This window comes from Mauremys reevesii, linkage group 1, assembly GCF_016161935.1.
Source record: "Mauremys reevesii isolate NIE-2019 linkage group 1, ASM1616193v1, whole genome shotgun sequence".
In the NCBI taxonomy this organism is placed as follows: Eukaryota; Metazoa; Chordata; order Testudines; family Geoemydidae; genus Mauremys; species Mauremys reevesii.
This window is the reverse complement of record NC_052623.1, coordinates 227,910,133-227,922,756: the sequence shown is the minus strand read 5'-3', so window position 1 is coordinate 227,922,756 and position 12,624 is coordinate 227,910,133. Positions and strand designations below refer to the sequence as shown.

Sequence of the window (12,624 nt, the reverse complement as noted above, 5' to 3'; positions counted from 1 at the left end):
AGCCCCACCATGCCCCCACCTACCCAGCTGCCCAGCTCTGGACACAGCCCCCCAGCTCCGGCCCAGCCTGGCCCCGTGGCTCCAGCCGCCCCTGCTGTTTTGCCACGGGGCCGGGCTCCGGCAGCACGAGTCTGGGCATGGTGGCGGCCCCGGCTGCCTGGCTCCAGCTCTGTCCGCGGCCCTCCCTGGCTCCACCCGGCCAGCCGCCGCATCCTCCGGCTCCGGCCGCGCGACATCTGTCCCGCCCCACGTCCCCGGGCTCCTGGCTCCAGCAGCAGCTGGACTGTAGCCGCCAGCCACGCCCAGGCAGCGCGGTAAGGGGGCAGGGAGGGGTGTTGGAGAGGGTAGGGAGTTTGGGGTGGGGTCAGTGGGCAGGGAACAGGGGGATTGAATAGGGGCAAGGGTCCTGGTGGGGCAGTCAGAAAGGATCAGGGGTTGGATGGGGCGGTGGGAGGCAGTTAGGGGCAAGGGTTCCAGGGGCAGTCGGGACAGAGAGAAGGGATGGTTGGATGGGGCAGAGGTCCTGGGGGGCCATCAGGAATGAGAGGAGGGGTTGGATGGGGCGGCGGAGGGTACTCAGGGTACAGGGAAGGGGGGTGGATGGGGCAGGGGTCCCCGGGGGTGGGGGGGCATCAAGGAACACGGGGGGTTGGTTGGGGCAGGAGTCGGGGAGGGGGGCATGATCCCTCCTGGGGTGAGGAGGGAACCGGTTGTTATGATTTTGGCAGCTCATCACTGGCCGCATCTGGCCCTTCAGACATTTTAATCCAGCCCTCGAGCTCCCGCTGGGGAGTAGGGTCCAGGACTTGCGCTACTCTGGCGCTCGAGCCAGGGGGTGGGGTTAGGGGTTGGCCCTGCTCCGCGTGTCCCATGGATCTGCATGGCTCCCGGAAGCAGTGGCATGTCCCGCCTCCGGCTCCTACATGTAGGGGCAGCCAAGGTGCTCCACATGCAAACCTTGCCCCAAATGCCACCCCTGCACCTCCCATTGGTCGGGAACCATGGCCAATGGTAGCTGCAGGGGCAGCGCCTGTGGACAGGGTAGGGCACAGAGCCACCTGGTCACACCTTCACATAGGAACCGGAAAGGGGACATGCCTCTGTTTCTGGGAGCTGCTTGAGGTAAGCCCCACCTGGAGCCTGCACCCTGACCCCCTTCCATGCTCCAACACCCTGCCCCAGCCCTGATCCCCCTTCCATCCTCCACACCCCTCATCCCCAGCCCCCCTAGCTGGAGCTCTCACCCCCCACCACACCCCAATTCCCTGCTGCAGCCCAGAGCTCCCTCCCACACCCTGAACTCCTCATCTCTGTCCCCACCACAGAGCCCACACCCCCACCAGAGCCCTCACCCCCTCCCACACTCCAACCCCCAATTTTGTGAGCATTCATGGTCTGCCATACAATTTCCATACCCAGATGTGGTCCTTGCACCAAAAAGTTTGCCCGCTCCTACCGTAAAGTTTATGAGACTACTGCCATTCATTTTTTATTTGAAATTGTATTTGTTTACTTACAAAATAAAATGTAGTCTTCCCTGCATGACAGCACATGAAGAACAATTTTCAGGAGTCTATTTAATTGTCTAGCAAAGGATCCAAAGCAGTGGCTAATAAAAGATTTCTGGCTGCAGTTAAATAGCTTGTTTGTAATACCTGTGGTGAGTAAACATGACAGCCATACATTATTGGAGTGTTTCCAGGGACAGGGCCTTGATCTATGCAGATGTTCTCATTCAGAGTGTTTTTCATCTACCGAAATAAAACAGGCATATTAATGCATGGAATAACTACCACATCTTCCTGTTCCCACCACTGTTTTTGTAAACTCTGCTGAGAGCTATGCTGGTTTGCAGTTTTGCTTCAGACTCTGAAGTAACAGGAGAACACAGGATGGATTTAGAAGAAGAAACTGCAAAACAGCTTTTCAGAGCTGATTTCAACCCAGAAAACATGAGAAGCAAATCTAAAGGCTTTTCTAGTATCTATACATCAGAGAAACAATGGAGCTTGGTCTACACTACAAAAATTACATCCACTGGCCAACATAGCTATGCCAACAAACCCCCCCGTGTAGACACAGCTATACTGACAAAAAGAGTGCTTCGCTTAGCTAATGTCATTGAGGGAAGTGTTTCACATACACTTGCAGAAGAACTCATTCTATTAACATATGGTGCATCTCCACTAGGGGTTCTGGCAAAGGCTCTATAGTGTAGACAACTCCTCAGCCTACTATAACACAATTGTTCACTGACACAGTATAATCATAGAGCAGTCCCATATAAACCACATCACTACATGCATCACCAATAGAAAAGGCTGGATTTTTTCACCTGAAACATTTTGGAAATGTCTTTTTGATCAAAACAAAGATATTTCATTTGATTGAATTTTTAAAAACAATTGTGTTCTGTTTCATTGTGCGCAAAACAAAGGTTTGCATGCATCTGAGTTTGCACTTGGCTCAACCTGCACAGTTGAGTTTGCACATGGCACAATCTGTGCGTGCCCAGTTCAGCCAGAGGAGGTCTGGCAATGTGGTCCACTATTTTTAGATTGACAATTGTTTCTTTCGCATTCTGTATATTTTACTCTTCTTTAGCTATAGTTTTCCCCACTATCACGACATTAATGATTATTGTTCCAGTCCAAATTAAAAAAGCAACTTAACAACTCTGAAATGAGTGACCAGAAGATACTGTCCTCCCTTGATTTATAGCTGTACAGCAGGTAATGATTATTTCGTTGGACTTTTAATTTCTGTGATGCAGCTGCATAATATTCTATTGAACATTGCAGACAACTATAGGGAGAGATTTCATCCAATGTTGTTCCCTGCTCTATGAGTACTGTTATGTTGCACAAAAATGTATCTAAATACCTTCCTATGCTATTTTATGCTTATGCCTTTAGACAATGGGAACAGTTTAGATATGCAATAGATACAGAAAGTTTTACAAAAAGACAACACTCATTTGAAATGTCTCTAAAACCTCTAGTAAAACATACCTGAATATGACCAATTTCCAAGAGCAACCCAAGTTAGACTGATCAGGAACACAGAAGAAATTGCCTTCAACAACCTCCATAATATTGGAGAGATCTAATTATTGCAGCTGTTCATAGAATATCAGGGTTGGAAGGGACCTTAGGAGGTCATCTAGTTCAACCCCCTGCTCAAAGCAGGACCAATTCCCAGATTTTTACCCCAGTTCCCCAAATGGCCCCCTCAAGGATTGAACACACAACCCTGGGTTTAGCAGGCCAATGCTCAAACTACTGAACTATCCCTCCCCCATACATGCACAGTACTTACTGTTCCGTAGCCAACAATGGTGGTCAAAGGTATTAAGTTAGGATAAATGTTCTTTATGTACCAGTCAAAGCTTTTACAGTTCAGTTTCTTTCTTAGCTCCTTTCTGGAAGAAACATCTCCATAGTCTATTCCAGGATTCTGAAAAAACATCACATTTTTTCAGACTTTAATTTTAAAAGAGAGGGGGGAGAGAAGGGAAAATGCCCCCACCCTCTTGTGCCCCCTGTCCTCTTTTTGTGCTTCTTCATAATATATAAAGAGTATCTAAAATCCGCTTTTAAAAAATCCCTGATTACTTTTACGTTAGAAATTCAGATTGTGTTTTGCCTGGAAGACTATGAATGATTGGAGAATGAGTATGTCTATGAAATCACAGATACAATGGATGTAAAAACTAATTAATTGAGAGAACTAGTGCTTTTTTATTCAAGCTATTTTGTTTTCATTAACATCTAGTTAACTAAACCACTGGCAAAAAAAAAATCGCCTTTTCTTAAAGACTCAAAACATCACTCCAGGTAAGTGTAATACACCTTTGAACTATAAATTCTATCATTAAAAAAAAAGGACTTGGCATTCTTGATGTCTTTAAGAGGAAAGGAAATAAAAATTAAAAACAGCATGCAGAGCATCTTACATCAAGAAAGAAAGAAAACAAGGTCACAAAACCTCCCCACCACCACCACCTTTGCCAGGTCACCTTTAAAGGAAAATGGCAGTGTACAAAAATGTGATCTGTTACTAGTTATGAAGAACAATAAATCACTACACATTTTAAATGTGTGAAACAGAACCAAAAATATCTCAGAGTATCAAAGAGGAAGCTGCCATTTTGCCACGCACATGAGGTATGCTTTGTCGATCTCTATGAGATTTACAAAAACTAGCCAATCTTGAGGAATGTATGCACTGCACTAGGATTTACTGTAAGTAACGATGTATAAGAAATTCCAGTTTGCATTATATATGGTATTAATTGGCATAACTTACAATGATATGTAGAGAGACTGTAGTTGAAGGCATGAGCACAACAGTGGAGGAAAGTTAAGATTGAGCTTTCAACCATCTCTTTGAATTTCCTTAATTCTGAGTGCTTGATTTCCCAACACAAATGTTTCTCAGCCTGCAGAGCATGCTGTAAGGCCCACTCTTTCTTTATCCCTTGCCTGTGAGAAATGGGTGTCGGAGAGTCGGGAGGTGGGACTCTGCAGCATTTTGGGCATGGCGGTCAATTAGTGTAGGGTGTTGCTGGGTCATTTGATTAAAAGTAACTGACTTGGCTATTATTTATTAGTGCATTTTTAAAAGATATTCAAGGATGCCCAGTTCATTTGCTCTATGATCACAACTTGCAAAAATCCAAACAACATACTTTTTATTTTAAAAAAGTTAGAAATTTGGGGCAGAAACCATCTTTTTGTTCTATGTACAGTGCCTAGCACAATGGGGTCCTGCTCCATGACTCAGGCTCCTAGGCACTGTAATAATAATAGTAATGTTTTTAAAGGGACAAATCTCACGAACACCTCTGTTTGCTATGTTTGGCCTCATTGCGATTTCTTGGCCTACTTAGACCACTATTAGGCATTTGCTCCCATACGAATGACCATCTCAATTTAGAGAAACCAGTTCTAAACAACCAAGCAAGCATATACACCTCAATAGGAAGATTCCATGCGAAATAAACCATGTATTTATAGTCGTCCATCCACACTTCGGCCACTCTCAGGGCATTGCGTCTCATAACAATGCTCAAGTCCAGCACGTAGGGTTTGTGCGCTCTTTCCAGGTGAGCAACTCTTGAACAGGGCAAGACTTCTATCTGACCCCCACACTGCCAAACCTGTATGGATGAAGCAGGAGTTCCAGTGAATGTACATTTGGAGTTGGCTCTTTTCACCAGTGGTTAACACGATTTTGTTCTACATAAGTGACTAAAAATTGCACCTCCTTACTCAACGGATCTAGTCACTCTCAGTATCCAGAGTCAGTTCTCCTGACTTTAGTGATTAAGGGAAATTTTCAGGACTTTTCTTTTAGGCGTTGCAGAGCAAACACAGGTACAGGAGAGTGAGGTGGAGGCTATTTAGTCTTTTGCATCATTATTAATTTCCAGTTACAGGACTAAGCAGTTACTCCCATGTAAATCCTTTGCATGAGGTTATACAGGAGTCACAAAGAGCAGAACTGGCCCTACAGAATCTTAACTATGATTAGGTTGCAGGAGAAGGAAAGAGACCAGCCTGACTCTCATATTCCAGGCTGTTTACAGGGCTGGCACCTAGAAACCCCCCTCTCCCTCATCAATCTGCTTACAAACTGAGCGCATTTGATACAAGAAATCATTGAGGGACAATGCAAAAGGAGCCCTAAAATGTTATTTTTGAAGTCACTTCTCTGAGCAGAAATGTATTTAATGGGCCTGATTCTCCATTCCCCTGCATTTTGTGCAGTCAGATATACCAGAACAGAGAAGAGGTATAATGGTACCATTCTGATATGGTGATCCTTCACACTCACCTTGCACTGGTGTAAATGAATATACATGTATCAGGGCAATGAAGAATGAGGCCTCTGTGTATTTTAATGTATTAAAAGTGGAAAGGTGTTCATCCCCAGTGTGATAGACCCAGGCCAGTTGTGAACAGCAGAGTAGTAGAAGGGAGATATACTGGCCACTGGATAAGCAGTTTTCTGTTCCCTGAGTGACCAGAGCAGGGGCTGCTCCAGGCTAATGAGAACACATTACTCCAGTCAACCTGCTAAGAGTCAGGTGAGGCTGTTAAGCACCTGACTCTAATTAAGGCCCCTCTAATGCTATAAAAGGGCTCACTCCAGTCAGGCCAAAGGGAGTCAGAGGAGAGGAAGTGTGTATGAGGGAGGAACTGGGAGCAGGAGGTGTGCAAGAAGCTGAGAGTGAGTAGGTACACTGCTGGAGGACTGAGAAGTACAAGTGTTATCAGACATCAGGAGGAAGGTCCGGTGGTGAGGACAAAGAAGGTGTTGGGAGGAGGCCATGGGGGAGTAGCCCAGGGAGTTGTAGCTGTTGTACAACTATACCAGGAAGTACTCTAGACAGCTGCAGTCCACAGGGCCCTGGGCTGGAACTCAGAGTAGAGGGTGATCCCAGGTTCCCCTCAAACCTCCCAACTCCTGATCCAACACAGGAGGAATTGAGCTGGATTATGGCTTCTACCAGAGGGGAAGGTCTCTGGGCTGTTTCCTGACCCACAGGGTGAATCTGTGAGGCGAGCAAATCTGCCAATAAGTGCAGGACCCACCAAGACAGAGGAGGAACTTTGTCACACCTGTCAATCCCACCTTTTCCCTAGGTGGATCCTGAGTACTCTGAATCTACCATATTTATTCCTCCCACACTTCACAGAAGAGTCCTTGAGATGCAGTCACCACCCTTCTAGCCACAGAAAACTACCTGGGATTTTCTTCACAGGATATCAGTGCTGTCACTTCAGTCACTGCAGTAGTTGCTGTTGAATAAGACAAAATACATTCTGCCTATCAATTAGATACTGTTGTATCCTTGGGGCAGCCGGTGTAGGAAGCAATCACTTGAGGCCAGAGAGCAGACAGCTAACCAAAACCTCCATTTTATTTACAGAGACAGAGAGCTCACTCAGCCGGTTGAAACCGGCTGAGCTATCCCTTAATAGTCTAACTCAGTTGCCATAGTAACAAAACCCATGACAACCAAATACACAACATATTCCTCCCCCCCTAATAAGAACATCCCCTAAATAAAACACACACTAAACTAGAGAAGGAGGGTAGACTGCCTCCATTCCCGGCTAAACCCTGGGGATTATTTTGCCCCATAACCGTGGGTTCGCCCTAACTAAAGATCCAGCCGATGAGGAGGCCTTCTGTCTCTAGGTGGATTACGGCGAACTTCTGGTGTTGTTGCACCCAAAAGTACTAGGGGCTCAGGGTCCGCAGCACGAATAGGTGAGGAGGTGGTATCAGCTCGTGCTGGGCAAAGGGGTATCTCAGCTGCCGGCAGTAATGGAGGAGAACAGTCAGGAACAGGTGACTCATGATTCGGTGTCTCACCAGGAGGGTGAAGTCAGACCCTCAACTGCAGATGGGTCCTGAAGACTGGCATGACCTGGCAACAGCTGATCTACATGTCGCCGCCAGGTAAGATTCTCTGCAGTCCGGACTGTATAGGAAACAGGTCCTGTTTGAGTGATGACTGTGGCCGGGACCCATTTAGCTCTGGAAGTATAATTCCGAGCCAAAACTGGCTGCCTTGGGCTAAAGGTTCGGTCTTTTGCTCTGGGTGCCCGTCTGATGACTTGATATTGCTGCTGATGTTGCACAGTTTGTCTGGGTTCAGAAGGTTTCAGCAGATCAAAGCAAGTGCGCAGCTGTCGTCCCATCATTAGAAAGGCTGGGGAAGCCTGGGTCGTAGCATGAGGTGTGTTTCTATAGGAAAGTAAGAAGGTATCCAGACGCTTTTGAATGGAGTGTTGTCCCTTTGCTGATTTCAAAGCGTTTTTCATTGTCTGCACAAATCTTTCAGCTAATCTGTTGGTGGATGGATGATATGGTGCTGATGTGATGTGGTGTATCCCATTTGCCTTCATAAAATTTTGAAACTCCTGAGAGACGAACTGTGGTCCGTTGTTGCTCACAAGTTGTTCTGGCAGACCAAAACGACTAAAGAGTCCTCGTAGTTTTTGGATAGTACTCTCTGCAGTAGTGGACTGCATTATAGAGACTTCTGGCCATTTAGAATGGGCATCTACTGCCACCAAGAACATGCTTCCTTCAAGGGGGCCAGCAAAGTCAACGTGAATACGTTGCCACGGGTTTTCAGGCCAGTCCCATGGGTGTAGGGGTGCCCACTGGGGTGCATTTCTTACACCCTGACATGACATACAAGCTTTTGCCTTCTCTTCAATAGCACTGTCCAATCTAGGCCACCAAAAATAGCTTTGTGCAATTTCCTTCATGCGCACTATTCCACAGTGACCGGAATGTAGCTGTTCTAACATCTGTGATCTCAGGGTGGTGGAATAATGACACGCCTCCCCCACAACAAACAACCAGATTGGACCGATAACTCCGTCCGCCTGGGCATGTAGGGAACAAGGTCGGGTGAGACCGGAGAGGTTTGTCGAGATTTTCCATGCATCACCAGGTCCATAACTTGGGATAATACTGGGTCAACGCGGGTTGCCTTCTTTATCTGAGCAGCAGTGATGGGTGTATTCTCTACCTGTTCAAAGTAGAAGATTTCCTTTTGGGCACTATCTTGATGTTTGACCGGTAAAGGCAACCTTGAGAGGCCATCTGCATTGCCATGCAGAGTGGATTTCGATATTTGATTTCATATGTGTGTGCAGAAAGTATCAATGCCCAACGTTGCATACGACTAGCAGCTAATGGGGAATGCCTGTGTAGGGTCCAAAAATTGATGTCAGAGGTCGATGGTCTGTAAGAAGAGTAAACTTTCGCCCAAACAGGTACTGATGAAACTTCCTAATTCCAAAAACAATTCCTAATGCCTCACGTTTGATTTGGGCGTAGTTAGTTTCTGCTTTGCTTAGAGTGCGTGAAGCAAAAGCAATAGGTCTTTCTTCTCCGAAGGCATAATGTGTGACACGACCGCTCCCACTCCATAAGGGGAAGCATCGCAGGCCAATTGCAGGGGTAAGGATGGATCAAAGTGCGTTAGAACTTCAGAATTTAACAATGCATCCTTAGCTTTGTTAAATGCAACATCACAGGCTTCAGTCCACTTCCAGGCCTTGTTCTGCCCAAGGAGCTCATGAAGTGGTTTTAGCAGTGTGGCTAACTGTGAGATGAACTTTCCATAATAGTTCAGTAGTCCTAGAAATGAGCGTAGCTGGCTTACATTTCGAGGTGGGGGAGCCTCCACAATAGCTTTAACTTTTGCAGGGGCCTTATGAAGACCTGCAGAATCGATGATGTGTCCCAAATATTCAACAGAGGGCTTGAAGAATTCACACTTGTCTTTGCGAACTCGTAGGCCATACTCTTCCAGTCTTTGTAGGGTAGCCTCTAAATTCTTTAAGTGATCCTCTTCATTTCTTCCAGTGACCAGGATATCATCCAGATAGCACTGAACTCCTGACAAGCCACACAAGATCTGGTCCATAGCCCTCTGGAACAGGGCGGGAGCAGACAGTATTCCGAAGGGTAGGCGACAGTATCGATAAAGCCCCTTATGAGTCACAATAGTCAACAGCTCTTGGGACTTTTCATCGACGTGCATCTGTAAATATGCTTGACTCAGATCAATCTTACTGAACTTTTGTCCCCCAGCCAGGCCTGCGAAGAGGTCATCGATGCGGGGAAGCGGGTATTGCTCTGCACACAACACTGGGTTGACAGTGACTTTAAAATCACCGCAAATCCAGAGAGAGCCATCTTTCTTCACTATTGGAACGATAGGAGTGGCCCATGAGCTATGGGTAACTGGTATTAGGACTCCATTGGTGACCAGGCGCTCCAGGTCTGCTTCAACTTTTGGCCTGATGGCATATGGCACAGTTCGGGCTTTCAGATATTTTGGTGGACTGCCAGGTTTAATGTTCAATGTCACAGTGATTCCCTTCATACTTCCCAAATCATCTCCAAAAACAGCAGCATGTTTCCTTAGTATAGGGGTTAGACTGGTTTCTTCTTTAGTCATCCGGTGCACTTCTGCCCAGTTCAGCTGAATCTTCCCAAGCCAAGACCTACCCATTAAGGCTGGGTAGTCACCTCTCACCACAAACAGTGGCAATTTAGCCGCCTGTCCATTGAGCTCCACCTTAACATCAATAGTGCCCAACATGGGCACAGCTTCACCTGTATACGTCTTCAGAACAGTTTTTGTTGCCTTAAGCGGAAGATGCTGTAGCTTTTCCTTATACACAGTCTCAGGAACCAGCGAGACAGCTGCACCGGTGTCTAGTTCCATGCGTATAGGTTTGCCCTCCAATAAGGGGGTTACCCAGTATTCATGTGAGCCCGCTGCCAAAGACAAAACATGCAGTGGCACTTCCTCTTGTGAGGAGGTGTCACCTTGATCATCCTGGGTCTGCTCTAGGGTATGCAAGGTTCCTCTTTTTGTCGGCCAGACCACAGGCCTCTTTTTCTTTTGTTTACAGGCATACTCAATGTGTCCCTTTTTGCCACAGTGTCGACACACCAGGTCCTTACACCAGCATTCTGATGCCTGGTGACCCAGCTTACCACAGCGGTAACATTCTTGACTCTGCACCGTTTTGTGGGTCAGTTCTTGTGACACTTTTTGCACCATAGGGGATGCACCGATGTATTGTGCCTCCCTTGTAGCCAGTTCCATGGAGACAGCAATATCAACAGCCTTCTGTAATGTAAGCTGAGCCTCTGTCAGTAGGCGCTTCCATATAGCTTCACTGCAGAGGCCACACACTAACCTGTCACGCAGGGCATCATTTAACATCTCTTTAAATTCACAGTGTTCTGCTAGCTTTTTTAAAATGGCTACAAATTGTACAACTGTTTCATCTTCCTTTTGGTCTCTTTTGTGGAACCTATATCTTTCAGCAATTACCAGTGGTTTTGGGGAGAAATGAGACCCCAGGATTTCCACAATGTCACTGTAAGATTTAGTCTCAGGCTTAACAGGGTGTAGTAAGCTGCGTAGCAGAGAGTAGGTTTTAGCCCCTACAACAGTTAAGAATATTGGCACCTTCTTCGCTTCTGTAATGTCATTTGCAATACCAAAAAGCTCAAAACGCTCAGTATACACATGCCACTGCTCTGTATTCTCATCAAAAGGCTCCAGGGGCCTGGTCAGAGTAGCCATGATTTTTAGTTTCACTTTCACAGTCAGTGCAACAAGCAGCTTTTTTTCTTTGTTTGGTCTTTACCTTGACTTCTACTTCCTTCTGTTACTGGAGCAGCACCAGGATCCCATCCTCGTCGCCAGTGTTGTATCCTTGGAGGAGCCGGTGTAGGAAGCAATCACTTGAGGCCAGAGAGCAGACAGCTAACCAAAACCTCCATTTTATTTACAGAGACAGAGAGCTCACTCAGCCGGTTGAAACCGGCTGAGCTATCCCTTAATAGTCTAACTCAGTTGCCATAGTAACAAAACCCATGACAACCAAATACACACCAGATACTGAATGGCCCCTATTGCCGTAGTAACAGTGGGAACCTCACAATCTCTAATGTATATATCCTCACCAGGCCCGTTGACAGCAATTCCAAGCCCCCGGGCAGAACAGTCAATAGGTCTCCAGGCACGTACAAGCCACACCTGTGCAGACGTCGTCTGCCTGACATTTAGGTGGTGATGAGCTTGCACTGGCTGGTGCCCAGCGAGCTGCCAGCTGTGCTGCTGGGCGCACTCTTCCAGCACAGCCAGGGCTTCCACGTGTCCAACAAGTAGGGTTGCCAACTGTCTAACTGCACAAACCCAAAGACACTTGCTCTGCCCCCCAGCCCACCCCTTCACTGAGACCATGCCCCTGTCCTGCACCTTCTCCAAGGCCCCACCCCTGCTTGCTCCATCCCTCCCTCCCTCTGTCACTCACTCTCCCCCACCCTCACTCATTTTCACCAGGCTGGAGCAATGGGTTGGGGTGTAGGAGGGGGTGCAGGGTGCAGGCTCTGGGAGGGAGTTTGGGTGTAGGAGGGAAGGGATGTGGGCTCTGGGAGGGGCTATGGGTGCAGGCTCTGGAAGGGAGTTTGGGTGCGGGAGGGGGTGCAGAGTCAGACTCTGGGAGGGAGTTTTGGTGTGGGCTCTGGGGTGGGGTGCAGGCTCTGGGATGAAGTTTGGGTGCAGAGGGGGTGGGAGGGGGTGCGGGGTTGGGCTCTGGGAGGAAGTTTGGGTGCGGGCTGTGGGCCGTAGGCTGGGGCAGGGGGTTGGGGTTCAGGAGCGAGTCAGGGCGTTAGCACCTACCTTGGGCGGCTACTGAAAGCCACTGGCACACCCCTCTGGCAGCAGTTCCTAGGCGGGGGGTCCTGGGGGGTCTCCGCAAGCTGCTGCCTGCAGGCACTTGTCAGCCAATGGGCTCTGCGGAGTCAGCACTCAGGGTGGGATTAACACGCAGAGACCCCCTACCGGGGGCCGCTAGGATGTGCCGGCCGCTTCCAGGAGCAGTGCAGAGTGAGGGTGGGCAGGAAGCCTGCCTTAGCCCCACTGTGCTGCTGGCAGTGGTGGCAGCCAGGGGGTCCTGGGACCTTTTAAATCACCTGGGTCCCTGGGCAATTGCCACCTTTGCCCCCCCCCCATCCCCATCAGCAGGCCTGATCCTCTCAAAATCTCTGAAAGGCAGGGCATTG

The 12,624-nt window shown here is 47.9% G+C and overlaps 1 protein-coding gene across 1 annotated transcript in view; it reads right to left on the bottom strand.

Annotated features, from left to right (window-relative positions):
- Positions 1–12,624, bottom strand: part of GALNT8 (polypeptide N-acetylgalactosaminyltransferase 8) — a 355,437-nt gene that overhangs the window by 309,361 nt on the left and 33,452 nt on the right. Inside the window, exons 7-9 of the mRNA XM_039539226.1 lie at positions 4,976–5,161; positions 3,319–3,456; positions 1,656–1,751 (exon numbers count right to left, since the gene is read on the bottom strand). Of these exons, the coding sequence (XP_039395160.1) occupies positions 1,656–1,751; positions 3,319–3,456; positions 4,976–5,161 (420 nt within the window). The remainder of the gene's footprint in view (positions 1–1,655; positions 1,752–3,318; positions 3,457–4,975; positions 5,162–12,624) is intronic.